This window comes from Ictidomys tridecemlineatus, chromosome 1 (genome assembly GCF_052094955.1).
Source record: "Ictidomys tridecemlineatus isolate mIctTri1 chromosome 1, mIctTri1.hap1, whole genome shotgun sequence".
NCBI lineage: Eukaryota > Metazoa > Chordata > Mammalia > Rodentia > Sciuridae > Ictidomys > Ictidomys tridecemlineatus.
Window position 1 is genome coordinate 30,675,446 of NC_135477.1, and position 27,846 is coordinate 30,703,291.

The 27,846-nt window shown below is 35.0% G+C and overlaps 1 protein-coding gene across 2 annotated transcripts; it reads left to right on the forward strand.

Annotated features, from left to right (window-relative positions):
- Window positions 1–91: 91 nt before the first annotated feature.
- Tctn3 (tectonic family member 3) lies at window positions 92–27,846 on the forward strand. Of its 2 annotated transcripts, XM_005335293.5 has the most exons (14): window positions 94–434; window positions 619–742; window positions 1,034–1,152; window positions 4,884–5,011; window positions 5,256–5,364; window positions 5,454–5,569; window positions 5,946–5,981; window positions 6,418–6,498; window positions 7,432–7,557; window positions 8,832–8,939; window positions 9,389–9,483; window positions 9,763–9,916; window positions 13,543–13,680; window positions 27,211–27,846. In XM_005335293.5, the coding sequence occupies exons 1-14, from the start codon at window positions 179–181 to the stop codon at window positions 27,445–27,447; spliced, it is 1,827 nt and encodes a 608-aa protein (XP_005335350.2). In that variant the 5' UTR covers window positions 94–178; the 3' UTR covers window positions 27,448–27,846. The 2 variants fall into 2 exon arrangements, with proteins under 2 accessions (XP_077891189.1, XP_005335350.2); XM_078035063.1 differs by lacking the exon at window positions 13,543–13,680 and having other exon boundaries at window positions 92–434.

Sequence of the window (27,846 nt, forward strand, 5' to 3'; positions counted from 1 at the left end):
TGCTGAAAGAGCCGTAACAAGGCTGTCTCCTATTGGCTGAAGAACTACCCACGATCGCCATTAGCCAATGACCGGTCGCTTACGGATTGCGTAGGACGCTATGTGACTCCGCCCATTCAGCTTCGCGTCTGAAGACCGCGGAGGCCTGAGTTAGGCGATCCAACGCCTCGACCGACCCATGTGTACCCTGCAGCTCTTGATGCTGCCTGTGTTCGTCCTGATGCTTCCTGAGGGCGCCCAGCATCAGCCCTCTTTTTTCCCAACGGGGACAGTACCCACACCTGCAGTCCTGGGGCCGGTGACGCCGGGCGGGACCCCCCAATCCTCTTCGGTGGAGACTGCAACTCCCCAGGACGTGCCTGGGATTTTTACCATGGGCCCTACTCCTGTGACCCCCTCGATGCCTGGGAATAGGTCCATGGACCTCTTCCCAGGTGAGGGGAAGAATTATGGGGTGGAAACTATTGACTTATCGGATCTAAAATTCTACGAACACAGTTGCCACAAAGCAGAAAGCGCTGTAGGAAACGAGGGGCGGGGGGGGGAGCGGAGGTTTAGCACCTGGACGAGTTTGGGCATCCTTATGCCACTTTCTCTCTTTTTGTTGCACTTTGATAGTCTTACCGATCTGTATCTGTGACTTGACTCCTGGTGCCTGCGATCTAAATTGCTGCTGCGACAGGGACTGCTATATTCTCCATCCGAGGACCGTTTTCTCCTTCTGCCTTCCAGGCAGCGTAAGGTGAATCCTAAAGGGGATTGAGCCCTCGATTGGGTAATATTTGCAAGTGGAAAGAGTTAGACTTCGTGCCTCCTAACCCTATTTGCACTCCTAGAATGTTACCTTGTTTTTTTCCGGGAGTGTCCTTCCTTTTCTAACTCTCTAAAACAGCTAAGACTAGGAGGACTTTGGTGTTGCACTGTGGTAGCCCAAGGATTCTCTTTGGCACCTGAGGTGCCAAAGTATCTGAGGGGCACTCTTCTTTACACCTGCCTCTCCCCTCCTAAATATCCTCATCCTCTTTCCTCGCAGGTCTTCAAGCTGGGTGTGTGTAGATAATTCTCTTATCTTCAGGAGTAATTCCCCGTTTCCCTCAAGAGTTTTTACGGATTCAAATGGAATTAGACAGTTTTGTGTCCTCGTGAACAACTGTGAGTAAAAACATTTTGGCTGTTCTTATTACCTAACATTTTTTGAGAAGTGACTATGTTTTTAGCTTTCCCATTTCTTTTTTAAACTATTATTTTTATGCTTTGAATCTCTATCACTTTCCCTCTCCTTCTACCCATTCCTCTGCCCCCTCTCTTTTTCGAGAATATTTGAAACTTCTTAAGCACTATTGACTATGGATCAGATAATGTATGTGGAGCTTTAATTTCAATGAATTTAATTTTAAGGCTTGTAGCTCATATAATCACAGATAGACTATATCCCCCCACTTACTCAATCTCCACCAAATCACTCACTCAATTCCCAGATTTTGATATATCATAAGCACTGAATAATACTTGCATGAATGTTTTTAATGAGTCTTTGCCAACCTTGTTTTTATTTCATGAAGCAGCAATGTGGGGGAAAGAGCATTAGATAGAAACTAATAACTGCTATTTTCTTACCACTTGCACAAACTTGAACAAATCCCTTACTTCTAAGTTTGTTTCTTCAACTATAAGGTGAAAAATTTATATCACTATTAATGGATGTGAAAGTGCTATATAACCGTAGAGTGCAATAAATAAAGATGCAAAGTGGTATCATTAGGGTTTTTTAATGGTCTTAAAAACTTTTTAGTGATGGTTTTATCATTTCTAAAAGATTTGAAACTATAGTCAGCTCATTCTGATTTTATCTGAATTTTAGAAAAGAAATTCCCAAAACTATACTTGTCTCTGAAAATGACAAGTTTTTGGTTTGAGAGTACTTGGATTTGAAAGCAGTTATCAGGAGACCTATGGCCACTTAGGTTGTCCTTTCTAAACTTTCTGCTGCCTTCTAACTCCAGCCTTATGATCATATTTTAGGACTATTGCCATAGCATCCAACTGGTGCTCCCTACTTTTACTCTCTCCTTCTGTCTCCCATAGCATCCTACACATAGCTTCTGTACCAGAGGTTCTGAACTTTCTTTCACCAACAAAGCTTGAAAAATATGGCTACTTCCAATAGTAATAGGGGATAATTATATCAATGTACTTTCCCTGAATGAGACTGGGAAATGGATTCATGTTTAGTATGAAAAAGGAAAAAGCTTCTCTTGATCTTCATTATTTGCCTACCTTCTTCACATATATGCACCTAGCAAACTTACACAGCCATAGAGAATCACTTTGCTAGAGTACTAGTTCCATAATACTACATTATGATGTTTCTTTATTCAAAAAACTCCAGTGACTTTCCATTACCTAGAGAATAATGTCCAATTTCTTTAACCTGACAGTGTGGTTTTCTAATAGTTAAGCCAACTCTCCTTTCCAGGATTTTCTCCATCACTCTCTTTGATCCTCTGTTTTGGCCAAACTCATCTACTTAATGTCCTCAAGATATGCATTCTCCCCAAGTTTGTTTACTTTTCTCCTTGACTCAAGTATTCCCCTTTTTCTTTGCATTTTAAAATCCCTACTCCTTGCAAGAATCTTTTCTTGCTCATTGCAGTTGGAAGTGATCCCATGTTCCAAAGTCCTGAAGCACTCATAAAGTCATTCCCTTGGAACTCAGAGAAGTTTTTTATTTGCTATCAATTTATATAAATATCATGTCAGAACCTGGAAAGTATGAACCACATCATTATTTGCCTACAGTCTGAATCTTCTGATAATGATCAATAAAGGATGCTCTTGGTCCAAGTCTGTATAGCATGACAAAGTGGGTGACCAGGAATAAGGAGATACTCTGGTATACTTTGGCTCTGACTGCTGGCTGTGTGACCCTTTGCAGCTCATTTACCTCTTGAGTGTCCAGATTTCCTAATGAGATTGGGTCAGATGGTGTATAGGCTTCCTTCCTCATTTGAAATTGTACCTTTAAACTCTCTTAGGTATAGTATATCATGTATGAAGGCAGACCTTTTTAGCAAAATCTTTATGTATCTTCTATTGCCTATCTTTCTTGTTTGCATTATCCTTGTTTATCATCCCTTCTGCCAATATCTGTACATTGAAGTTAGAGAGAAAATGTTACTTTTTCTCTTACTGATTTAAGCCATGAAAAAAATAGCGAGATGGTTATTTACCATCTCAGCTCATCTTCTTTCTTAGTTTTTCTTGTTATTTTATCTTTTATTTACAAGGATAGAAATAACTATTTTATATGAGGTAAATACTTCTTCTATGTGGTTTTCAGGGTATGAGTTCTGAAGGAAATGATAAACAGCTTCTTGAAGCTTCAGAGTTTGGAGGCTTCAGGCCCTGGAAGATTTCTGGTCTGATCAGAGGTGGAAGGTGGTCTCCAGACCAGTGGCATGTTAGTCACCTGTTTCACAACAGGGCTTTTCAAATTCTAATATGCATATGCATCACCTGCAGATCTTGTTAGTATGCAGATTCTGACTCTAGGTTTGAATGCCTGAGAGTCTGCATTTCTGACAAACTCCCAGGTGATAGTAATCATGCAACTCACTCTGAATAGTAAGAATCCAGGAAATATATATATTATCAGTAGTCCCTGGAATTAAGAGCTATGTTTATTTCATGCTGTATCGGAAAGCTGAAAATTCAGATAACTGAGATGTTGTGATTGCAGAGGATAAAGGTCAAACTTATTTAATGTGGAATCCTTATTAGCTTTCAGTGACTCTGTTCTTGTTACCTTTTTGATTCTGTTCAAATGACCATATTTATATGAAGAAACAAACTTGAACATGTTTTTGCTATGTTCTTTTCTCAAGTTAACAGAAGTGGTAATCATCTATCATCTGCTGCCCTCTGAGCAGAGAACAGCACCAGGGCCTTTTCCCTACATCTCTGTCCTGGTTCTGAAGTGCTGCACGTAAAGAGATGGCTGCAGAAGCTTAGATAAGATTATACATTGCTATAATAGAAATTATATCATTGTTGCAGAAAATACCTTTTTAGAGTATCTGAAATCTTGAATGTAGGAAATATAAGGTGAAAGGAATAAAACCAACAAATAGATATGCTTGAGATGTGGAAACATTTTCATTAGAACTAGTCAGTTGAAGTTTCAAGGAAACAGAATGGGGAGAAAAGATCAGATATTGCCTCTGAGTTTGCCATGTTCCTATGGAAACAGTACTACTTTGTTGCTTCACTCATCTGAAACAGACCAAATAAGGAGCATTATTGAGCTTTCCTTTTTTGTCACAAGTTGCTAATCATGCACATTCTTGGAGTTTAAAGACTTGGAATTGACATTTATTGACCATATTCTTAACTTAGATCTTAATATGAAAACAGTAATCCAATTACAGGTTACAAATAAGTTATGAGGTAATAGAAATTTGAATTATTAGTATCTCTGAAGGTGGAGGATTGATTTGGAACCTTCTAAAAAGATGTTCTATAACTTGATCTGGGTGGTAGTAATACCAGTATATGAATTGGTAAAAATTCTTTTGAGTTTATACTTTAGTGCATTTATACACATAAATGTATGCATATTATACTTCAGTAAAAATATTTTTAAAAATTAGTTATTTGGGGGCTGGGGTTATGGCTCAGCAGTAGAGCACTTGCCTAGCACGGGCAAGGCCCTAGGTTCAATCCTTAGTACCACATAAAAATTAATAAGTAAAAAAAAAGGTATTATGTCCAACTACAACTAAAAAATAAAAATTAAGAAAAAAATTAGTTTCTGGCATGCCATATATTTTAAAATATTTGTTTTTATTTTAACTAAACTTCTTTTCTTTTTAAAAACATTATAGCAAAATTAAACTATTCCCAGAAGCTCCAAAAGGTCAATGCAACCAACTTCCAGGCCCTGGCTGTAGAGTTTGGAGGCGAATCTTTCCCTTCAGCATTGCAAACTCAGTTGCCACCACTTTTTTACAGAGTGAGTCTGGGGATAGGGATGGAATTGTTTGGTCTTTTATTTCCTCTCATCATAAGACTATTGGCAAGGTATCTTTGTGATACCTCCCTGCAACAAGTAAACCATTGTTGACTTTCTTGAAGGACAGTGCCAATCATGTAAATATAAACAAGCCACTGAATTAACTTTTGTTTCTACTTTTTCTTTTCTGCTATAATTCAATTCAATTTCACTGTGAATAAATGTCTCCCATATTTTTATTCAGGCTGGGGACCCCATTCTAACTTACTTCCCCAAGTGGTCTGTAATAAGTTTGCTGAGGCAGCCTGCAGGAGTGGGAACTGGGGAACTCTGTGCTGACAGAAATCCTGCAGGTGAGTCTAGGGTAGAAATACCAGCCTTATTGGCTCAATTTAAAATAGGTTTGATCATTTTCCATTGCCTTAATTCTTTGTGTTCTAAGGTTTCCTGGAAAGTAAAAGTACAACCTGTACTCGTTTCTTCAAAAACCTGACAAATAGCTGTACATTGGATCCAGCACTGGATGCTGCCTCTTACTATAACTTCACAGTCTTGAAGGTGGGTGTCCTTCTCTCTGCACTCTTGTCACCATCATTTGAAGAAATATGAAAGGAAATAGGGATATACGTCCATAATAAAACATTGTCACCCTCCTGGCTAGTGGGATTCGCTTGAGAGGATAAGAGGAGGTTTTCACTAAACCTCTTGCTATTCAATAGAGCTCTGTCAGGGTAGGTAAGTATTGTAGTCTATCTTACCTCCCATCTAGCTCTATTCCCTGACATTTTAGTGTAAGAGTCAAGTGGAAGAGAGTAAGCAAATCATTCTAATATGTTGATCTCCCCAACCCCTCAAACAAAAAAGTCTGTTGGTGGTAATATGAAACTACAAGGTCTGTATGTGCACACTTTTGATTTCACTGTTTACTTTATAGATTCCAACAGGTTTGACTGATCTGCAGAATATGAAGGTATGATGCCATTCAACAGGAAAAAGGAAAAATTATATTTGGCTCCTTTACATATAAGGCAATTTCAGTCAAGATTATAATGGCAGAAGAAAATGTAACCTTGATGTATCACAATCACATGGGCTTGGGATGGGCTTTTTAGAGTTTTTTTTAACAAGTAAGAGGGCCTCAATTAATCTCTGAGGGAGTGTCTGATAGAGTATTTCTAAAACTTTTATTCTTATTTTATATCTCATAAAATTAGTGTTTTTGGAAATATTTTTTGAAATGTGCTGATTTAGAGTGACTTAAACTTAAGTTATAAGCTGGCAGTAGAAGGAGAGAGAAAAGGAATAGTCAAAGGGATGGGAAACTCTCATTTTAGCATCATAGGTAGCTAGAAGGAAAAAAAAATGGAGCTTTCGATTTTAGTTGCTTTTGCTCTTTCTCTTGCTAGTTCCAGGTTCCTGTAACACTTGCCTCACAGGCCAGTCCTCCGCTGTTGGTTGGAAACACTTGTCAGAATGCTGTTTCCCAGGTAAGGATGCTGTACTGATGATGCATGTTGACCAGCATTGCCAGAGGTGCCTCATCTTGGATTAATTGCTAGACTGACCCTGCCTGAATTTTAAGAGATGAGCATATGGCTTCCTTCCTACCATTATTCAGTCATGTCCATTGCCACAATCCTCCAGTATTTCAGGTTCACAACACTGAAATTATTTCTGACTACTCTTCCTTTGCCCAGGTGCAGTCTGTTACTGGCTTTTACTGCCTGATCACATTTTCTTCTGTTGACACAGGTAGAGTCATCTGAAAGTCTGAAATAGATTAATCAGTTTCTGTTCCTCTATTCTCTCTTCTAATGACTCTAACCTAAAGAAGTAATAATTATCTTACAGGATCATTATGAAGAATGTGCTCAGAAATTTATGGTTACCTTTAATTACTTGAGACTTTTATTCCCAGCTGTCTTTAAAATTTTTTTTTATTTGTTCTTTTTAGATATACATGACAGTAGAATGTATTTTGACATATTGGAGTCTTGCTATATTTTCTAGATTGGACATGAACTCAGGATCCTCCCTGAGTTGCTGTGATTGTAGACACCAGCTACTGTGCCTGGCTTCCTACTATATTCTTATTTATTGTCAGACATTGTGGAAATCAAGTAACTCAGTTTTTGTTCAGTACTCACCTCTGCCTCTGTTTCTAATTCTTGGCCCAAATCAAAACTTATTTTTCTTAAACTCACCCTTTCCATGAACTCTTTCAAAAAGTTCTATTCAGTCTCTCTTTATATACAAATGTAACTAATAAAACCCTCTTATTTTTTCATGGTATTTGTTTTTGACATGTTTAAGATTACTTTTTCAGTCACTTATTCAGTTTGATTATCCATAGAAAATCTTCTATCCCAAACATAATCAGCTCAATAACTATTTTATTAATTGATTCTTTTACATTCCAGGTCATCTATGATATAGAAACCAATGGGACCTTTGGAATCCAGAAAGTTTCTGTCAGTTTTGGACAAACCAACCTGACCATTGAGCCAGATGTTTCCTTACAGCAAGAATTCATCATTCACTTCAGGGTTAGAGCCCTTCTCTATAGAGGACTGTGGGGGGTAGAATTATCAGGTTAGAAATAATCCTCTGCTTCTATAATCCATCTTTAATAGAATAAGGATCAGAAAACCTAGTTCAATCTGTTAATTGAGGCCTTGAGATTACATATTTCTTAATTTAAGTAGAGGAGATCGTATTTAACATATTTATTAACATTTTCTCTGATTCTCTGTCTGAAACCCAGCAAAGAAGTACTTAGGTCAAAACTCTGTTTTAAATAGTCATTTTGAATCATGAACTCAGCATCCCACAGAATTCTTTTAACTAGCTTTTCTTGTATTGCTGAACATTTCATCATTTTATTTCCATATTTCCATTAAATTTAAGTTTCTAGTCTTTTTTTTTTTTTTTTTTTTTTTTTGGTACTGAGGATTGAACCTAGGGGCACTTAACCACTGAGCCACATCCCTAACCCTTTTTTGTATTGTATTCAGAGACAGGGTCTTACTGAGTTGTTTAGGGCCTCTCCAAGTTGCTGGAGCTGGCTTTGAACCCTTGATCCCAAATCGCTGGGATTATAGGTGTGCGCCACTATACCTGGCTAAGTTTCTAGTCTTTTGGCTTTCTTCTACTTCTCTCCTCTCTTTGAACTTGGCAGAGTTCTTCACCTTATGACAACCAAGTCCTGTGTCTCTCACAGATCGTCCCTGGAACGTCTGTAGTTCATTGAAATGTATTTTAAAATCACATTTAAATTCCTCTGAGTACAGATAGGATAATTAAGTCCCTAAACAATAATGGTGCCAGGTGCAATGTGCACACCTGTAATCCTAATGGCTTGGGAAGCTAAGGTATGAGCATGGCAAGTTCAAAGCCAGCTTCAGCAACCTAATGAGGCCCTAAGCAATTTAGGGAGACCCTGTTTCAAAGTAAAAAATAAAAAGAGCTGGGGAGATTGCTCAGTGATTAAGCACCCCTTGGTTTAATTCCCAGTGCCCAAAAGTAATAATGATGATAATAGTAATTTTTAAGAAATGGAGTTAAGGAAACCTTGGTAGGTCTTTGGTAAAATTAATTTATAGTAAATTTCAATATTTGGATCACTCAATTTATTTTAGTGAAAAATAAATAAAGGAGAAGCTAGAATATAAATTGCAAAATACTATACTGTGGAAGGAAGCCAGATTGTTCAGTGCAGCTCATTTATTGCATTACCTTAAGGAAAGATTTGAAGCTAGGCAGTGGAAGGTAGAAAAGCATGCTTTTCACAATAAGTGACTTTTCTTCACTCCTCCTGCAGGCCTTTCAACAGAGCATGTCTACTTCTCTTACTGGTCCTAGAAGTGGGAATCCAGGCTATATTGTTGGGAAGCCACTCTTGGTTCGAACTGGTGATACAAGTCACTCAGTATCCTTTTTGGAGTTGGGTGTCTGTTGCAGCTTAAAGAGAAACGCTGCAGCCACTGATTTTTTGGATTTTCAAATTCTCAAGGTTTCTTCAATTTTAAGTATTCAGGATCTTTTTTACTCAATGATTAATACACTGTGTTCCCAAATGCCAGTGGTTCCAAAAGTTTTTAAATTTCTGTTAGGCTGTCTGAAGATGAGAATTGCATTAGTTTTTGCTCATTTTAATTAGATACTTATATACCAATAATATGGTTAGCTATTTTTGGAAAAAGAATAATTATGTGGTTTTTAATTACTACAGGAAAAAAGCACAAATTTATAACTTATGTCCTAAAAGTAATAAAATTAAAATATTATTATGGGAATAATGGAAGCATTTTCCAATCCTGCCTCTATCAATTTCTATTTTCTGTTATGCTCTCCTTGACCATAACTTTTTCACCTCAGATGACCCTCTTGCAAAGCCAGGGATATGGAACTTGCTCTATTAAGAGATATGAAGTACAGTTTGGAGTGAATGCAATATCTGGATGCAAGTTCAGGTGATACTTTGCTTTTGTAACATTTCCCACAATTTTGTCTCTGCTTGTAGGGAATATGTTGTTGTGGTAACTTATTAATACTTTAAGTGACAGTTCAGAAGAATGTGGTTAGAAATAGTCTTTAAATTAAATAATATTGTATTTTTTTCTGATAAGAATTCTTAATGCCTACCAAGTATTATTTCCTCTAATCTATTTCATAATATTATTTCTAATGTTTGGATTCATATACTAATATGGTTATATGTTAGCATTGGCCTCCATCATGTTTAATTACAGGCTGATGGATACAGATTGCAGCCGCTTGCAGCAGGAGATTTGTCAGACCCTGCATGGAAGGCCTACACCAGAGCATGTTGCCATCTTTGGTAATGCTGACCCAGCTCAGAAAGGAGGGTGGACCAGGATCCTCAGAAAGAATTGCAGTGTTTCAGTAAGGAGAAATACATTTTCTAATAGTGATTTGTTTTCCAAATTTATACGTTATGGAAAGTAGGGTTAAAAATCATCCTTGTTTCTACAGATAATGTGTTTGTCATACAGGAAGAATGTAAGAAAGCATGCTTATTTGAAGTCATTATTTCAAGTTAGGTTTACACCTAACTTATTTTCTTATTTACTTTACTTAGAAAAAATTTTGAAGACTGTAGAAAGATGGATTTATTTCTGATGCTCTATTCTCTTCTATTTATCTATGTGTCAGTGTTTATACTAGTACCACACTAGTCTTGCTTACCATAACCCTGTAGTATATCTTGAAATTAGGTGCGGTGACACTTCCAGCTTTGTTCTTTTTGTTCAAGTTTCTTTGTCTATTTGGGGTGTTTTGTACTCCATAGTAATTTTGGGATTTTTTTTTTTTTAATCTCTGTGAAGAACCTCACTATTTTTGTTTGGCTTTTGTTTTTGTGGGAGTTTGGTTGTTGTTTTGTTTTCTGTCTTTTTTTTTTTTTTTTTTTTTTTTGTACTAGGGATTAGACCCAGAGCACTTTACCACTTTACCCCATCCCATTTTTTATTTTGAGACAGGGTCTCTCCCTAAGTCTTTAAGACCTCACTAGGTTGCTGAGGCTACCCTTGAACTTGCAATCCTCATGCCTCAGCCACCCTAGTTGCTAGGATTTCAGGTATGCACTACCTGTCCTGGCCCTTTGGTATTTTGATAGAGACTACATCAAATCTGTAAATCACTTTCAATTACATGAACATTTTAACAGCATTAATTTTTCCAATCTATGAATGTGGGAAGTCTTTTCATTTTTGTGAGTCATTTGTAATTTCCTTCATGAATGTTTTATAGTTTTTATTGTAAAAGTCATTTGCTTCCTTGGTTGAATTTATCCCTAGGTCTTTAACTTTTTTGTAGAAACTATGAATGGGATTGTTTTCTTGACTTCATCTCAGCAAGTTTGTTATTGACATATAAATATTTTCTTTGTTGATTTTGAATATTTTGTATATTGCAACTTTACCGAATTTGTTTACCAGTTCTAACAGTCTTTTGCTGGAGTCGTTAGGTTTTCTATTTACAAACTCATGTGTCTGCAAACAAGGATAATTTTACTTTCTCTATTCTTATATGTAGTTCTTTTTAATTATTCTAGATGGACACATACCTTTATTTTATTTGTTTATTTTTATGTGGTTCTGGGGATCAAACCCACTGCTTCACACATGCTAGGCAAGTGCTTTACCACTGAGCCATAACCCCAGACCCCTTATATATAGTCCTTTTTTGTGTTTGTTTCAAATTATTCTGGCTAACACTTTTGGTACTATATTGAATAACAGTAGTAAAAGTAGACAACCTTGTTTTAATCCAGATTTAGAGAAAATGCTTTTGACTTTTTCCTGTACACTATGATGTTGGCTATGGTTTGTCAAATATAGCCTTTATCATGTTGAAGTTCTTTCCATCTACATCTAATTCATTGAGAGTTTTTATCATAATAGAGTGTTGAATTTTATCAAATTTTTTTCTGCATCTGTCAATATGATCATATGTGTTTTGTCTTAAATTCCCCCTTAATTTTGTCTTAAATTCGCCCTTAATTTCTTCATATATGTTGATGTGATATTTTACATTTATTATCTCTCATATATTGAACCATCCTTGCCTCTCTAGGATAAATCCCATTTAATCATGGATATAGTCCTTTTGATTTGCTGTTGGGTTCAGTTTACTAATAACCTTTTTTTTTAGAATTTTTGCATCTATGTTTACCAGGGATGTTGGTCTATGATTTTCTTTTATTATTTTGTGTATATGTGTGTGTGTGTGTGTGTGTGTGTGTGTGTGTGTGTGTGTGTGTGTTTTCTGGTTTTGACATTAGGGTAATATTGGGTGAGTTTAGAAGGGTTCCCTTCCCTTCAATTTTTTGAAATTTAAAAAGAATTTCAAAAAAATTAAAAAGAATTAATGTGAGTTCTCCTTTAAAACATTGATAGAATTCAGGAGTAAGGTCATGTCTTTATTAGGAGACATATTAATTACTGATTCAATCTCTTTCTTCATTGTTGGCCTGTTCATGTTTTCTGTATCATTGTGGTTCAATTTTGGTTGGTTATATGTGTCCAGAAGTATATCCATTTCTTTTAGGCTTTCCAATTTGTTGGTGTATAGTTGTTCATAATAGTCCCTAATGATGATCTTTTGTATCAGTTTTTGTAATTTTTTTGTAATTTTTTTTTTTAGTTGTCAATGGACCTTTATTTTATTTATTTATATGTTGTGCTGAGACTCAAACCTAGTGCCTCACACATGCTAAGCAAGCCCTCTACCACTGAGCCACAACCCCAATCCCCCAAGTTGTAACTTGTTTTCTTTTTTGTCTCTAATTCTATTTATTTGGCCTCCCTCTCCCTCTCCCCCTCCTCCTCCCCCTTCCCCTCCCCCTCCCTACCTCCCTCCTTCCTTACCTCCCTCCCTCCTTCCCCCCACTCTCTTTTGGATAGCCTAATGAAAGCCTTACCAAGTTTTTTTTTTTAATCTTTTCAATCAAAAAAACAACTTTTCATTTTGTTGATCATTCATATTGGGGTTTTGGGGTTTTTTTGGTCTATATTTTTTTAAATTTCTTTTCTGATCTTTGTTTTATCTTTCCTTCTAGTAATTTGGGGTTTGGTTTGTTATTATATTTCTAGCTCCTTGAGTTGTATCATGAAATTGTTTTTTAAAATATTTCTACTTTTTTTTTGTAGACACTTATTGCTATGAAGTTTCCTCTTAGCACTGCTTTTACTCTATCCCATAAATTCTGGTTTTTTTTTATTTTCATCTTCATTTTTTTCAATAAATTTTTAAATTCCCCTTTAATTTCTTCAGTGGTTCCTTTTTTGTTCAAGAGCACGTTGATACATGTATCTTCTAATAATACAGCTTCTAAAGTTCCTCTTGTTGATTTCTAGGTTTATTCCATTGTAGTCAGAGAAGATACATGATATGATTTTGATATATTTTTAATTTGTAGAGACTTATTTTGTGTCCTAACACATGGTCTATCCTGAAGAATGTTCTGTGTAGTTGAACAAACCTTTTTATATGCCCTCTTTCTACCCAAATTGGTCTATTTCTCCTGGTTGCATGTTACTCATCTTGGTTCCACAAAGCCATCCCCAGCCAGAAATGGCTTTCTTCTGACATTTCACAACACTAACTATGCATCACTCACTGAACATTTCTTCTAACCATTGCACATTTTATTAATATCTTAGTTATTTCCATTTTCAAAGATAATTTTTTAAGATCAAGAACAATATTATTGTCTATGATGAACTTTTTTGTAGTTCCTCTAAGCCATACTGTTTTCTGTATTATTTATAATGCTTAAGAAATAGTGACTACTTGGGGCTGGGGTTGTAGCCTAGTAGTAGAGCACTTGCCTATTTATGTTAAGCACCCAGTTTGATTCTCAGCACCACATATAAATAAGTTAAATAAAGGTCCATCAACAACTAAGAAAATATTTTTAAAAAGAAACAGTGGCTACTTAATGAATGGTGACTGACTGGGTAGCCATCAGGTCATTCAGGCATTTGCTTCTTTACCACCCTCCACAGATTATGAACTGTACTTCCTGCTGTTTCATACCTGTTTCCTTGGAGATCCAGGTGTTGTGGGCATATGTAGGCCTTCAGTCCAATCCACAAGCTCAAGTGTCAGGAGCCCGATTCCTATACCACTACAAAACCATAAGGGTAAGTCATGACTCATACGGAACCACATACTTTGCAAAGTTTAGTTTGGCTTGGTAGCCATTTGATGACAAGATCTTTTTTGGGGGGCTGGGGATGTGGCTCAAGCAGTAGTACGCTCGCCTGGCATGCGTGCGGCCCAGGTTCGATCCTCAGCACCACATACAAACAAAGATGTTGTGTCCGCCGAGAACTAAGAAAAAATAAATAAATGTTAAAATTATCTCTCTCTCTCTCTCTGTCCCCCCCCCCTCTCTCTCACTCTCTGTTTAAAAAAAAAAAAAGATCTTTTTTTTTTTTTTAAACTTCTGAGAGTCGATTTATGTTACCAAACAATGTTTATTTAGAATGAACTGACACAATTAATTTTCAAATCTATCTTCCCTACCTGGTTACTCAAATTAACATTTTGTAACAAATCTATTTTTTCCCAATTTTTTTTTAATTCCTGTCCCCAGAGTATAACCACTTTCTTATCTAGATATTTTAACCAGTATATTTTTAAAGTAGTTAACAGAGGTAACAAGTTATTTTTCTTTCTCTATAAAACCACACTTTACAGTCATTTAATCTGCCCGGCTAGCGGGGGTAACAGTTGAGAATTATAACTGTGCGTTAATCATGCATAACTGAGGAAACTTTACCTATTCTAATGATGAAGTAAGTTGTCTTCAATTTATCAAGAGCTGGTGTGGTATATACTAAAAGAATTTAAAGAATTTGCAAAGGTAATTTTGCTTATATAAAAATTTTTAACTTTAGGGCTAGGGTTGTAGCTCAGTGGTAGAGCACTTGCCTTGTACATGTGAGGTCCTGGGTTTGATCCTCAGTACCACATAAAAATAAACCAACAAAAATAAAGATACTGTGTCTATCTACAACTAAAAAAAAAAATTGCTTTAAAAATTTTTACCTTTATGGCCTAATTTGAGAAGTTCATCTCCATGCCATGCCCCTCTAAAAGTATAAGGAGTTATGAAACAACAGAATTATATCAAAAAAGTTAATTACATGCAAGCATTTTCTTCTATAATAAAGATAACTTTATCATCTATCTAGGAAGATTTTCTTTTGCTTCTTTAATCCTGAAAGGAAATCTTCTCCTGAAATTTCATAAACATACTCACTTTTCCTTATGCATTTATGATTATTTATCCTTCACTTTAAATCATTTCCCTATCCACATAGACTTGTCTCTCAGAACTTCCTGTGGAATTTTTTCTCAGCTGGCATCCTTGTGTCAAAGCTTCTAAGATAACAAGGAGTTATATTTACAAAGTATATGTATTCTGAGAGTCTTCTCCCCACCCCACTGGCCACCCTTTGGAAGCTTGTAGTTGGTAATAGTCTCACCTAGACTGTATCAGTCATCTTATGTACCTGAAGTGATGGCCTAAAAGTAAAGCAAATTTGGAAACTGGCAGCTTAAGGCTGTATTTACCTGGTAGACTTGTTTTGTTTGGCTCACAGAGTGGTTTTTGTTGTTGTTATTTTAATTTGTGCCAATATGTAAAAATCAGGAAATTTTACCCAGACATCCAGATTTCTGACTTTCCTTGAAAATCTGACAACAGACCCTAATATATTCCTGCATAGCATAAAATCTTCTCTCACTGAATCGTAATGTCTGATTTCTTTTAGATAGTGTACCCCACTGTCCTTCATACACACAACACACATGCCTACTACTCTTGCCCTTCCACCTCCCATTCAGGTTATCTGCTTGGGCTGCTAGGCATTGGGCCTTATGAACCTTGAAATCAAGCTGCTGGATAAATCATTTGTAAATGATTTTTCACATACAGATGTGGCTATAAAAACACTTTAATTTCCTTTTTTGTATAACACATAAACTAGCAATTTGGGGGGAGTTCCTAAGGGCAAACTGTAAAGTAGGGGAAATTTAAGCAAAAAACTGTGTAGGTTTCCCTGTCTTTTTATATGATAAAATAAAAGCTAGATATTTATTGAACACTTACTGAGAGGTGGTAATTTTATGTGTTTCTTATAAGGTTCAAATTCTCACAAAAAACACATAAAAATAAGTAGCTTTAATTATAGGGTACTCTAATGCTTATAATTTTATATAATGTAGGTCTTTAAAGAGATCTTTAAATTTGGAGATTGATAAAATACTTCAGTCTCATGTCTGCATATAAACTTTTTTTATTTAAAAAATAACTAGTTTTGGGGCTGGAGTTGTGGCTCAGTGGAAGAGTGCTTGCCTCGTATGGGCAAGGCACTGGGTTTGATTCTCAGCACCACATATAAATAAATAAAATAAAGGTCCAACAACTAAAAAATATTTTTTTTAAATTAGCTAGTTTATAGAATATTTCGTAGCAATTTAAACCAAAACAAGTAAGTATAAAGAATAGTATAGCATCATAGAACCAAGGCTTCAAACCCATCTAAAATTATAATATTCAATTTATTTTTATCATTAAGTGAATCATCTGCTTTTTAGATTTTCTAGAAGACCTTCTGCCTGAAGTTGATGTGGTAAGCATGGGCTTTTGAATCAGACCTAGATATAAATTAAAGTATAAATTAAGGTATATTACTTCTTTAAATCTGTATTCTTTTCTTAAAAAAATAGAGAAAAATTGATAATATTCATTTGGTTTTGCAGATTGAGATTATAAATTTCACATAGTTCCTGACACACAGTGAATACTTAGTATATATTGATTATCATATAATCATTATTATTTTTATCATTTTAACCTTTTTATTCCAAGCTTCCATAGAAATGGCATATAAAGGTTTGAGACAAAACAGAAAAAGCAAGTATAAGAGCAACAGTTCTTAATTTTTGTTGGCTGTTACCCAGAGTAAGAAATGTGTTTTACATCATGACGTAGATTATATCACACATAAATATAAAATTGAAGTAGCATTTTATAAAACAATACCTTTACTGTATACAGTATACTCTCTGATATTTCTGTTCTATCCTAGCTTATTGCCTTTTTTTTTCCCCAAAAATGCTAGACACAACCCCCTACTGGGTCACAATTTGCAATTTAAAAAACACTTTCAGAGAATTCATTGCTGACCAGATTGAAAAGATAATTATATTGTTTTATTTAATAAAACAATATAATTATCTTTTATTCATTGTAATTGAAAGTTGGCTGTGTTGTATACTTCAGTCAAATAGCATATGCCAGAGAAACTGCTGACCTAGCTACCTGTCAGTTTTAATGGTTTTTAATTTTATAGACCCCATTGAGAATCCACTGACAGTTAATGACTTACTAGAGAAACACACACAAAACACTCCCTTCAAGGAATTTATCTATGTCCTGAAGCCACTCTCAGAACCTCTAACTCAATCACATAATTAAATAGGCAGTATACTAAGGCAGATAAGGAACATAAGACAAAATAATTTAAGAATATTAAGAATATTTCAACATCAGATATTAGAAATAATTGCTACTGGAGAAAGGATTAGGAAGTAGCTGGCTTGGTAAGAAGGCATTCTGTTTCTCCTTTCTGGGGACTTCATCACCATGGAAGTCAGTAAAATTTTTGTCACTAAAGCCTTTCTTTTTCTGGCATCAATCAGTCACTGTTTGCCTTTATCTTTTCATGAATTATTAGATTGTAAAAGTACTTTGCCCCTTTCCATGATTCTTTTTATTTTATTTATTTATTTTTCTGTGGTGCTGAGGATTGAACCCTGTGCCTCACGCATGTGAGGCAAGCACTCTACCACTGAACTACAACCCCAGCCCCTCCATGATTCTTTTTTTTAATAACCTGTAGAAAAGAAACTCACCTAGATCAATGCATTGTTTTTAAAGAGCTTTTTAAAGTTTGCTCAGTGTTCCATATGTGAAATATATAACCACTTGAAATCATTCATTCTTTAACTTATTCTCTATGACTCATTTGAAAATCTTGATAACTTCATTGATATCTTTAAAATAAGTGAGGAAATTTAAAGTTTTTATTGGCTTCTCTCTCAAACATGTTTGTCCCTAAGGAAAAAAAATGGAGAAGTAATATGTAACCTTCCCTGGAAGAATATTATAATTATTTTCTAGAGATTATTCTTCTTAATTTAACTTTCCTTAAATCAGTAGTTCTCCTAAAATCATTGGGTTAATGCCAGAAGTCAGGTAACTTCTTAAAAATAGTGTGATTATTTGAAGAAAAATTTTCTTTACATGGGCCTTTACAAAATTATTTATATTTAAATAAATCTAATGATTCTAATAAAAATTACCATATCTGTATTAGATTAAAAGAGACTTGTAGATATAACAAATGAGATGTTCATGTTTCCAACTGGAGTCTGATTTGGATGATTTAAAGCACATTTTGGGATACTTAGGGAAACCTGAATGTGGACTATATTTTTTTTCTTTTTTTTTTAATTGATTTTACTTTTTTAAATACATGAAAGCAGAATGCATTACAATTCTTATTACACATACAGAGCACAATTTTTCATATCTTTGTAAATAAAGTATGTTCATGCCAATTCATGCTTTTATACATGTACTTAGTTGGTTTTTTGCATTACAATTCTTATTACACAAATATACCACAATTTCTCATATCTCTGTTTGTATATAAAGTAGGTTGACACCTATGTGTGTCTTCATACATGTATTTTGGATGAGTGGACTATATTTTAGACAGAAAAAAAAATGTTATTGACATGAAAAGGTAAAGGCTGATTTTATCCAAAAGCAGATTACAGAATATCCTGAATGGTTCAATTTCATATAATTAAAATGTAAATGTAGGTAACTGTATATACAGATACAGATATTAATAATGGTATTAATGATGGAAATGCAACATTTGTATTTCTTATTTTTACTTATCTATATTCTTTACCTCTTTACAAGATAGTTTGCTCTTAAAATTATACGTTTTTTATTTTTATTTTTTAGTTGTAGATGGATACAATACTTTTATTTTCTTATTGTGTGGTATTGAGGATCAAACCCAGTGCCTCACATGTGCTAGGCAAGCACGCTACCACTGAGCTACAACCCCAACCGCAAAATTACACTTTCTTAAAGTCACAAGGACATGGCTAAAAATAACCAGATGTGATTCTAAAAAAGAATTTATTCATTTACAATAGCATGACAAAACATAAACCAGGAACAATTAAGCAAAAAAAAAGAATGTAAGACATCTTTGCTATAAAACATTGTGAGAGAAATTAAAGGGATCTAAATAAGTGATTAATGGAGAAGATTCAACGTAAGACATCGGTCCTTAGATGAGTGTATAGATGAAATGAAAACCCAATAAAATCCCAGCAGGCATTTTTGTAGAATTTGACAATCTGATTCCAGAATTTACATGGAAATGCAAAGGACTTAGAATACTGTGTTTCAAAACTTCAAAACTTACTCTGATTCTCAGATGATGTACTCTAGTTTAACAATAGACAAATAGATCATGGGACAGACTAAAGAATCCAAAAGTAGATCCACAAATCAATCCATGTGAAAAGGAAAAAAATTGAGCAGTCAGTACTTGAATAACTGGATAAAACTAGAACTACTGGGGGAACATATGGGGAGAAAACAAACTCCAATTCCTATCTCACTCTATATGCCAAAAGTACTTATGCCTGGATCATAGATCAACACATAATATTTGAAATCATAAAACTTTAAATTTACAAAGTCTCCTTTTTTAAGTAAGCAAGTATTTCATAGACAAGTAACAAAAATCATTAATTATATAGAGTGTAAAAAAATATATGCTCAACAAAAGATACCATTATGAAAGAAGTGAAAAGTCAGACTAATTTGGGAGAAAACATTTCTCAAAATATTATCTGACAAGACTCGTATCTAGATTGTAAAAAAAAAACTACAAGTAAATAATGTAAGGATCAAAAAATCTATGATGGTACAAAAATTTGAAAAGATATTTCACAGGAAAAGATAAACCAATATCCAACAAATAAAGGTATTCAATATCATTAGTCATTAGGTGATGAATTCTACATCATACTCACTAGAATAGCTAATATGGAACAAATTCCAAGAATGAAGAGCATTGTTGTAAGAAACGAAAAACAACCACTTGATCTTGTCTATGATTCGACAATTTTAGTTTTTTACCCAAATGAAAACAAAATGTATGTCCCCCAAAAATAGTTGCCCAAGAAAGTTCATGGCAGCCTTATTCGTACTAGCACAAAAATGGAAATAAACCAAGATATCCATCATGAGGAAAATGGGCAAAGTATAGTACAAATAAATACTGCTCAACATTAATACAGAATGAATAACTGGTACACAAAACAACACGGAAGGAATCCCAAAAATATTTTGTTTCAGTGAAAGAATCCCCCCTCCCCGCCACACATAAATACAATGTGAAAATCCATATATGTGAAGTATAAGAAAAAGCAAACATAATTTTTAGTGATAAAAGCCAGAAAGTAGTTGCTTCAAGAAGAGGAATAGGGATTGTACTGGAAGAGGGCACCAAGGAATTCTGAGATGGTGGACATATATCAGATCTTGGGCCAGGGCTATAGCTCAATGGCAGAACACTTGCTTAATGTGTAAGGCATTAGGTTTGATCTTTAGCATGGCAAAAACTAAATAATAAAATAAAGTGATGCTCTCCGTCTACAACTACAAAAAATATTTTTAAAAAAACTATCTCATCTCACTGAACTTTTAAACACTTAAGGTATACATTTTATTGTTTATAAATTATACCTCAATAAAAATATTAAAATGAACAAAAATGTTTAAGAAAAATATAGCCAATGATTAGTGGAAAACATTTGCAATACACATACATGGCAGTGTTCTTTTACATAGAATAAAGAACTCTTACAGCTTAGTAATAAGTTGCACACTCGAGCCAAAGATATGTTTATTCTAGTTCATAATCTCAATGTAGTTATGAAAACTACATTCTAAGAGAATCTGTGGCTTTTTCCTTAATAATAATGGTTTTCATTTGTAATGATTTGTCATAGAGGAAATGACATGTACTTGTTTAAAAGTTGTGATTTCAAAGGTATAATATAGTATGTGGGGTGTACTTCTTTTTACCAATGTCAAATAAAACCTAATCCAAATTCTTCGTGTTGTTACAAAGTAAATCTTATTTGGGTACAAAAGATTTTGCTGCATTGAAAACTGAATTGTAGCAAATAAATCTGTCAAATATCACAAAGAATTAAAACAGAATTCTTGGTAGTAATTTCTGAAATAAACATCATAAAATATTATAGCTTAAAATAGAAATAAATTAAGTCAACCATATGTAACAGAACTGGATCCATAGTAAAAGAAATGTGCTGACTTGCCTATGTGTCTTTTGTCTGTCTGATAAAAGGAATGAGGCAAGCAGACTTTGAGAGTTGTTTTTGTAGTGCTCATACACTGAATAGTGATTTCTCTAGTTTTGTCTGTACGTGTAAGTTTAAAAATGCAAATAGAAAAACTTTAGACTTCAGAATGCAACTCAACTTCAGAACTCAACTCAAAATTTTGTATTGTGTGTAGTATTAAAACTCAAATTCTAAAATGAGTTGATGACCATCAGTATTATCCAGTGACCTGGTAAGTGTAATTCAGTTCCTTGAACCATCTACTCAGCTGCATTTGTTCCAAACCTTCACAATTATGGAGGCAATTTATTTTTAGTTGTAATTGACACACAGTAATTGTACAGATTTATAGAGTTCAGAATGATATTTTAGTACACATTCAAAATCCTCTCTTCTGGCTATTTTGAAAAATACAGTAAATTGTTAAGTACAATCACTCTCCTGTGCTTTAGAATACCAGAACTTATCTTGCTTATCAAACTGTATTTTGGATCCCATAATCCATTCTCTCTCTAACCACCTCTCCCTGCTCTTCCCATCCAACACACTTTACTTAAATGAAAAATAGACATTTCATTTAAAATACTTACTAATAAGTAAGTATATTAGTTAATTAATTAATTAGGCAGAACTTTTAAGGTTCCTGTGGTGGGAAGGGTTAAGGGATCAAATAGATCTGTAATTTTTGTCTTTTTTTTTTTTTTTTTTTTTGATACCAGGGATTGAACCCAAGGGAGCTTAGCCACTGAGCCACATGCCCAGCCCTTTTTATTTTTTATTTTGAGACAGGGTCTCATTAAATTGCTAAATTGCTGAGACTGGCTTTGAACTTGCAATCCTCCACCTCAGCCTCCTAAGCCACAGGTATTACAGGCATGCACTTAATTGCTTACTTTTAAATAGCCATGACACATGATTTTTATCTTGTGGGGGTTTCGTTCTTGTTTTATCTTGTGGTTTTTAAATCTCTTGTTATTTTACATTAGTTGCCCACCTTCAAAAATATTTCCACCATTTTTTTAAAATCTTTCTTGAGGGCTGGGGATGTGGCTCAAGCGGTAGCGCGCTCGCCTGGCATGCGTGCGGCCCGGGTTCGATCCTCAGCACCACATACCAACAAAGATGTTGTGTCTGCCGAGAACTAAATAATAAATATTAAAAATTCTCTCTCTCTCTCTCTCTCTCTCTCTCTCTCTCTCTCTCTCTCTCTCTCTCTCTCTCTCTCTCTCTCTCTCTCCTCTCTCACTCTATCTTTAAAAAAAAAAAATCTTTCTTGAGTGCCTATTTTCAACCAAGAACCATGCATGCCTAGAGCTAGAGCAATGAATGAGATAGATATCATCCTAGAAGCTGGGAGGCAATACTGAGGGGGAGGCTTTAGAACACTGCTGTGGAAATTCATCAAGAGGGATGACCTGGACCCAAGTGGAACTGTGAAGACCATAGTTAGAACTCAAAAGATGTAGGGGTGCCACAGGTGGATTTGATTTCTTGGATATGGGGGTCAAGGGGGAAAGAATCAAAGATGATGAATAAGTTGTTAACTGGGGCATTTCATCTAGTTCTTTTATTTCTTAAATGTGATACCCTGTTGACTCTCCTCAAATGTAATTTTGCTTTTTGTAGTAAATCTTGTATGTTCATCAGCCTTCCATTTTTGGTGGGTATGCCTGAGGCTTTCTTCCTTTTTTTTTTTTTTTTTTTGCCTGCAAAGTACCTGGGAATGAATATTCACTCCCAAATGGCCATTTAACAATGACTCAATGGTGAAGGAATATAAAAGTCTCCTTACAAGTAAAACAACAACAAAAAGCCAGACTAGAGAATCTCTTAAAAATAAAGTGCCATGTCACCCCTTACCATTCTGCTCTCCAGAATTTACTATACCCATTTAAGTCTTTTTCCTGTTTATTCTGGTATTTACCTTAATTTCTAAACAATATATGTACTTAGTTAATTCCTGAAGCATCTGTTACTTTCCTCCTACTCCCCCACCACTCTCCCAATCTAGTTACATTAAATATTTTATTATACCAATATTCAGTGTTTCATTATTATGATTAGTGAATATTCATGCTAAGCCAAATAATTCAATTTTTGTGAAACCTTCTATTTTTCCTGATATTATACTTAGCTCATATTTTATTCTTAGCTTTCTTTAAGCTAATAGCTAACACTTCTTGTACTCTCCCAACAGCAGCTCTGTAAATTTCTCTCAATGCAGTTTTCAAAACAGGTGAACTTGCCATATAATCTATCTTTTCCACCTTTTCCCATATATTCCCTTCATATCTTGATGTAATGTGGACTCGTTGCTGCCCAAGAAATGTCATGGAACTTCTCTTTACTGCCATCTTGGGATTATTCTGATTTCTTAACTTGTATTAACAGATTCACAGTTAACTGGGTGCTACTTTTTCCCCCTCTTTTTAGCTTACTCTCTTATTTTGGTAGAGTTCCAATTCTGATAGCCTCTTTGAACAAGGATTCATGGAAAGTACATTTTTTCATGAGTTTATATGTCTAAAAATTATTTTATTCAACCCTTATCATGATGCCTAACTGATTATTGGGTTAGATACAAAATTCTAGATTGAAAATTATTTTTACTCGGGATTTTGAAGACATTCTTCCACTATCTTTTAGTTCTAATACTATACAGAACAGCTTAGAAGCCATTTTAGGTTCTTTTAATTCCTGTTAGTCTGAAACTTCCACAGTATAAGCCTGGGGGTAGGTCTTTTCTTCATCATTACATTGAATAATTTGTGGTTTTTTTTTAATTCTGGGAACTCAGTTCTGCGAGATTTTAGTTATTATTAAATGTTTAATAATTTCTTTCTTACTACTTGCTCTGTTGTTTTTGGAACTCTTATAAATGGGTTATAGGGACATTAGACTGATTCTCCAAATAGTTTTTCTTGTCTATTTCTTATCTTTTTGCTCTTCCTAGAAAACATTTTTTCCTGTTAACTTACTTGTGTTAACAGATTCACAGTTTACTGATTAACATTTTCTGATTAACATTTTTACTGACTTTTTTCTTTTTGGTGCAGAGATGAAACAGGGCTTTAAGCATGTTAGGCAAGCACTCTCTCACTGAGCTATCTATCCATTCTGAACTCTTTTCTATAATAAAAAGTATATATTTTCTTACATATCTTTGAAGATACTGACAATTTTGCATCTTCATCTTTCATTGTCTCTGTTTCCTTTTTTTATTCTGTTCATTTTATAGTTTTTCCTCTTTAATGTGAAAGGCAGGTTTCCCCACATTTGTCAACTCTAGCTGTTTATCCAAGGTAAGAGCAAGCAGCTTCTTGAGCTGTTTGAAAACTTAGTAGTAATCATGGATGAGGCTTACTAATTGGCCTTCATTGTAAGGCAATTAGGTGTGAGTACAGTTGTTTTGGGGTTGTGAGACTACTAAATGTTAGTATCCTTGTGTCTTTGCTGGAACTATTAATTTGTTCCAAAGAAATCTCTCTAGTCTAAAATAATCTATCAATATTTTGGAGCTAGATAAGGAAAGAGGCTTTATGATTCATGATAATTCTCCTATTTTTAGTTCCATACCTCATTCTGTCCTCTATGCCTAGTATCCCTAAGTCCAGAATTTCTCTGCTTAAATTGTCCAGTCTCTTGTTGAGGTGGGCAAAGGATAGTTTGCCTGACTGCATGGAGGACATATCCTTCAGCTCATCCCTGCTTCCCTGTTATCTCTTATGGAGTCATTAAGGGGTGTAAGAGCCACATGAGTCTGGTCTCTGAGGACTTTTGGGTGGCCTTCATTCCCCCTGTGAAACCTTGCCTCCTCCTTGTTTCTGTTTTCCTATGTTGTCTTGACTCCCCATTTCAGTGAAGGTGGAACTTTTGTATCTGCCTCTCATTGGATTAAAGTAGTTTTGAGGTACAGAGGGAAAAGATGTGTCTATACTGCTGCCTTAAAACCAGTTCTAGTAGTAGCATGTGATGAGCATATATTCTGGGTAAATCTGAAAGAACAACTTTGTTCAAACATTTTTGTTATGTGAAGTTTCCAGCCATCAAAATACCACTGTGGACTTGATACTATATATTTGAGTAGACCTGGGTCTACTTTGCTTCTTGGGATTGTCATTATCTTATAGTCAGTTCTGAGTATAGGCTGGCCTCAAGTCTTCAGAAATTCCCTGAGTTGGGAAATTGAGGAGGATAAAGACACTCTTTCCCCTGCCTCATTCTGAAACTGATTAAAATAAGGAGTCAGATACAACAATTATTGTACATTTTAAAACAGAAGATTTTGAACATTCCTAAGATAAACTGCAAATGCTTGAGGTGGTAGATATGCCATTTACTCTGATGTGATCATTATGCATTACACATGTGCATAGAAACATATACTCTATAAATATGTACAATTATTATGTGTCAATTTAATTTTTAAATATTTTTAAAGGAGTCAGAAAAGTAGAGATTAAAACAGTTTTGTTACTTATAAATACTAGGTACATGGATATGCCTTGGGTATGTAGCAGTAGGCTTCTTAATGCAATACGGCACTCCTCCGTCATCAGGCCTCTATCCCAATTCCAATTATAGCTCTGCAGAGTATTCTTCTGTAGCCAAATAAAAATTCACCTTCCTAGGCTGGGGGGATATAGCTCAGTTGGTAGACTGCTTGCCTTGCATGCACAAGGCCATGGGTTCAATCCCCATCACCAAAAAAAAAAAAAAAAAAAAAAATCACCCTCCTCCTGAAAATTCTGAAATGAGTCTGAATAGCACATGAAATCAGTCAAATCCTAGACAACACTGAACCCAAACTGTAAATTCTTTCCATGTTCTATTCCCCTTCTCAAAGTATTTCTTAACCACTGTAGTTCATCAAGTATTCTACAGTGAAATAAAGTAACACTCTTATCATGCTTCAATGTCATATTTGCTCCAAAATTTGAATATGTATCTTCTTCTCATTGTAAAGTTCCTGGGGAAATATTAAAAGTCCTAATCCTAAATCCTTTTGTAAGTTAAAATCCAAAGAATGTTTATTACTTATTCTTTACTACCTAAAACATCTAATTTTCTTTGGTTAGTCTCAGCCAATTTTTGATACTTGGTTGATATCAGGATTCCCTTGGCAACATCCTCCCAGACTGGTTGTCCTTGAAATGTGTGTGGTTGAACATCTCAGAAGTTACATTAGCTCTATGACAAGTTTCTAGTGACCCTCACTGTTTAAAAACAAATGAACAAGGAATCAATATGACATGTAAGATTATCACAGCTCTGACTCTACACCCATTTTAAAACAAACAAAAATAAATAAATGAAGTCCCTTCAAAGGTGATTCCAAGTAAAATCATATTTCTAGAGCATGGTGCTTACTGTTTTCAGAGACAACAGTAGATGAAAAGTGCATCACAGTTATGGAAAATAAATGGCAAACTCTTCATTTTAGGTTCCACAAGGTAGTTATTTCTGTCAAATTATAATCAGAAGTTTGCTTGGTAAGTACAGAGTGAGAAAAAAATAAATTCATTTTAGGTAAACATGATACCAATGTTTGACATCATCAGCTGCAGCCATAATCAACCAAAAGCTATGTCTGTTAGATCAGATATTTACATCAGCCTGACAACATCCTTTTCCCTGGGAATATCCATCTTATTTGAGTTGAACTGTTGTGTGATTGGGAGGATTCTTTCTTTTGAACCCAAGAGTGTGAACCTGATGGGTTTTGTTTTGTTTTTTATCTACATTACTGAGCTCTTTGCTTTTTCCTTAAAATTTTACCTTCTTTCTAATATGAAATTTCACCTTTTTATACTCTTTCCACTGGCATATGTGTGCTTTTTCAGAGCCTGCAGCCTTCTGGGACCTGATAGGGTAGAGCTGCTTAGCACGTAACAGCTGTAGAATTGTCATCTGGCCTCTCTGATATCAGGCAGCTCCCAAATGGAGTCAGCTAGAGTCAGTCTTTATGTAGGTATAACTGTTCATAGTTCTATTGTCATGGACTATTTCTATGAAATTCATTTCCTTGTGTCTCACAAAAAAAGAGAATTACATACAACCAATGTGAGAAAAAGGTGAATCTTGTTTACAGCATTTGTTTGGGATCTGTCTTCAGGGAAAATTATAAGAGCCAAGTTGGAGGACTTTGTAAATGGCTATTGAATACTAAACTGTCATTGACTTTCTTCCTATAGGATTCCCATCAAGGAACAGATGTACATTTGACAACTCTTGTGAACTTTGTGGACATTACCCAGAAGCCAGAGTCTCCAAGGGGCCAACCTAGAATGGACTGGAAATTGCCATTTGACTTTTTCTTTCCCTTCAAAGTTGCATTCAGCAGAGGGGTAGACTCTCAAAAGTGCTCAGTGTCTCCCATCCTTATCCTGTGCCTCTTTCTACTAGGGATTTTCAACCTAGAGACTACGTGAAGAAAAAGAATAATCAGGCCACGTGTGGTGGCACATGCCTGTAATCCCAGTGGCTCAGGAGGCTGAGACAGGAGGATCACAAGTTCAAAGCCAGCCTCAGCAATGCAAGGAACAACTCAGTGAGACCCTGTTTCTAAATAAAATACAAAATAGGGCTGGGATGTGGCTCAGTGGTCGAATACCCCTGAGTTCAATCCATGGTACCAAAAAATAATAATAATAATCAGATTTTCAGTTTTCCCTATGGGAAGCTCGGAGGCAGCCCACTTATCTTGGCTAAATAAATTCCTACCTACTCATTACTAGAGAAGAGTGTTTGGGATAATACTCTATTCCTAAGTGATAGAATTGTTGTATAGAAGGTATTTTAGAAAAGCAATAAAAATATTTCCTTCATCA

Coding starts and splice junctions, on each gene's coding strand:
- Tctn3 (XM_005335293.5), top strand. CDS start 179: ATGTGTACCCTGCAGCTCTTGATGCTGCCTGTGTTCGTCCTGATGCTT. Junction 1,153..4,883: donor TTGTGTCCTCGTGAACAACT/GTGAGTAAAAAC, acceptor AAAACATTATAG/CAAAATTAAACTATTCCCAG. Junction 5,982..6,417: donor CTGATCTGCAGAATATGAAG/GTATGATGCCAT, acceptor TTCTCTTGCTAG/TTCCAGGTTCCTGTAACACT.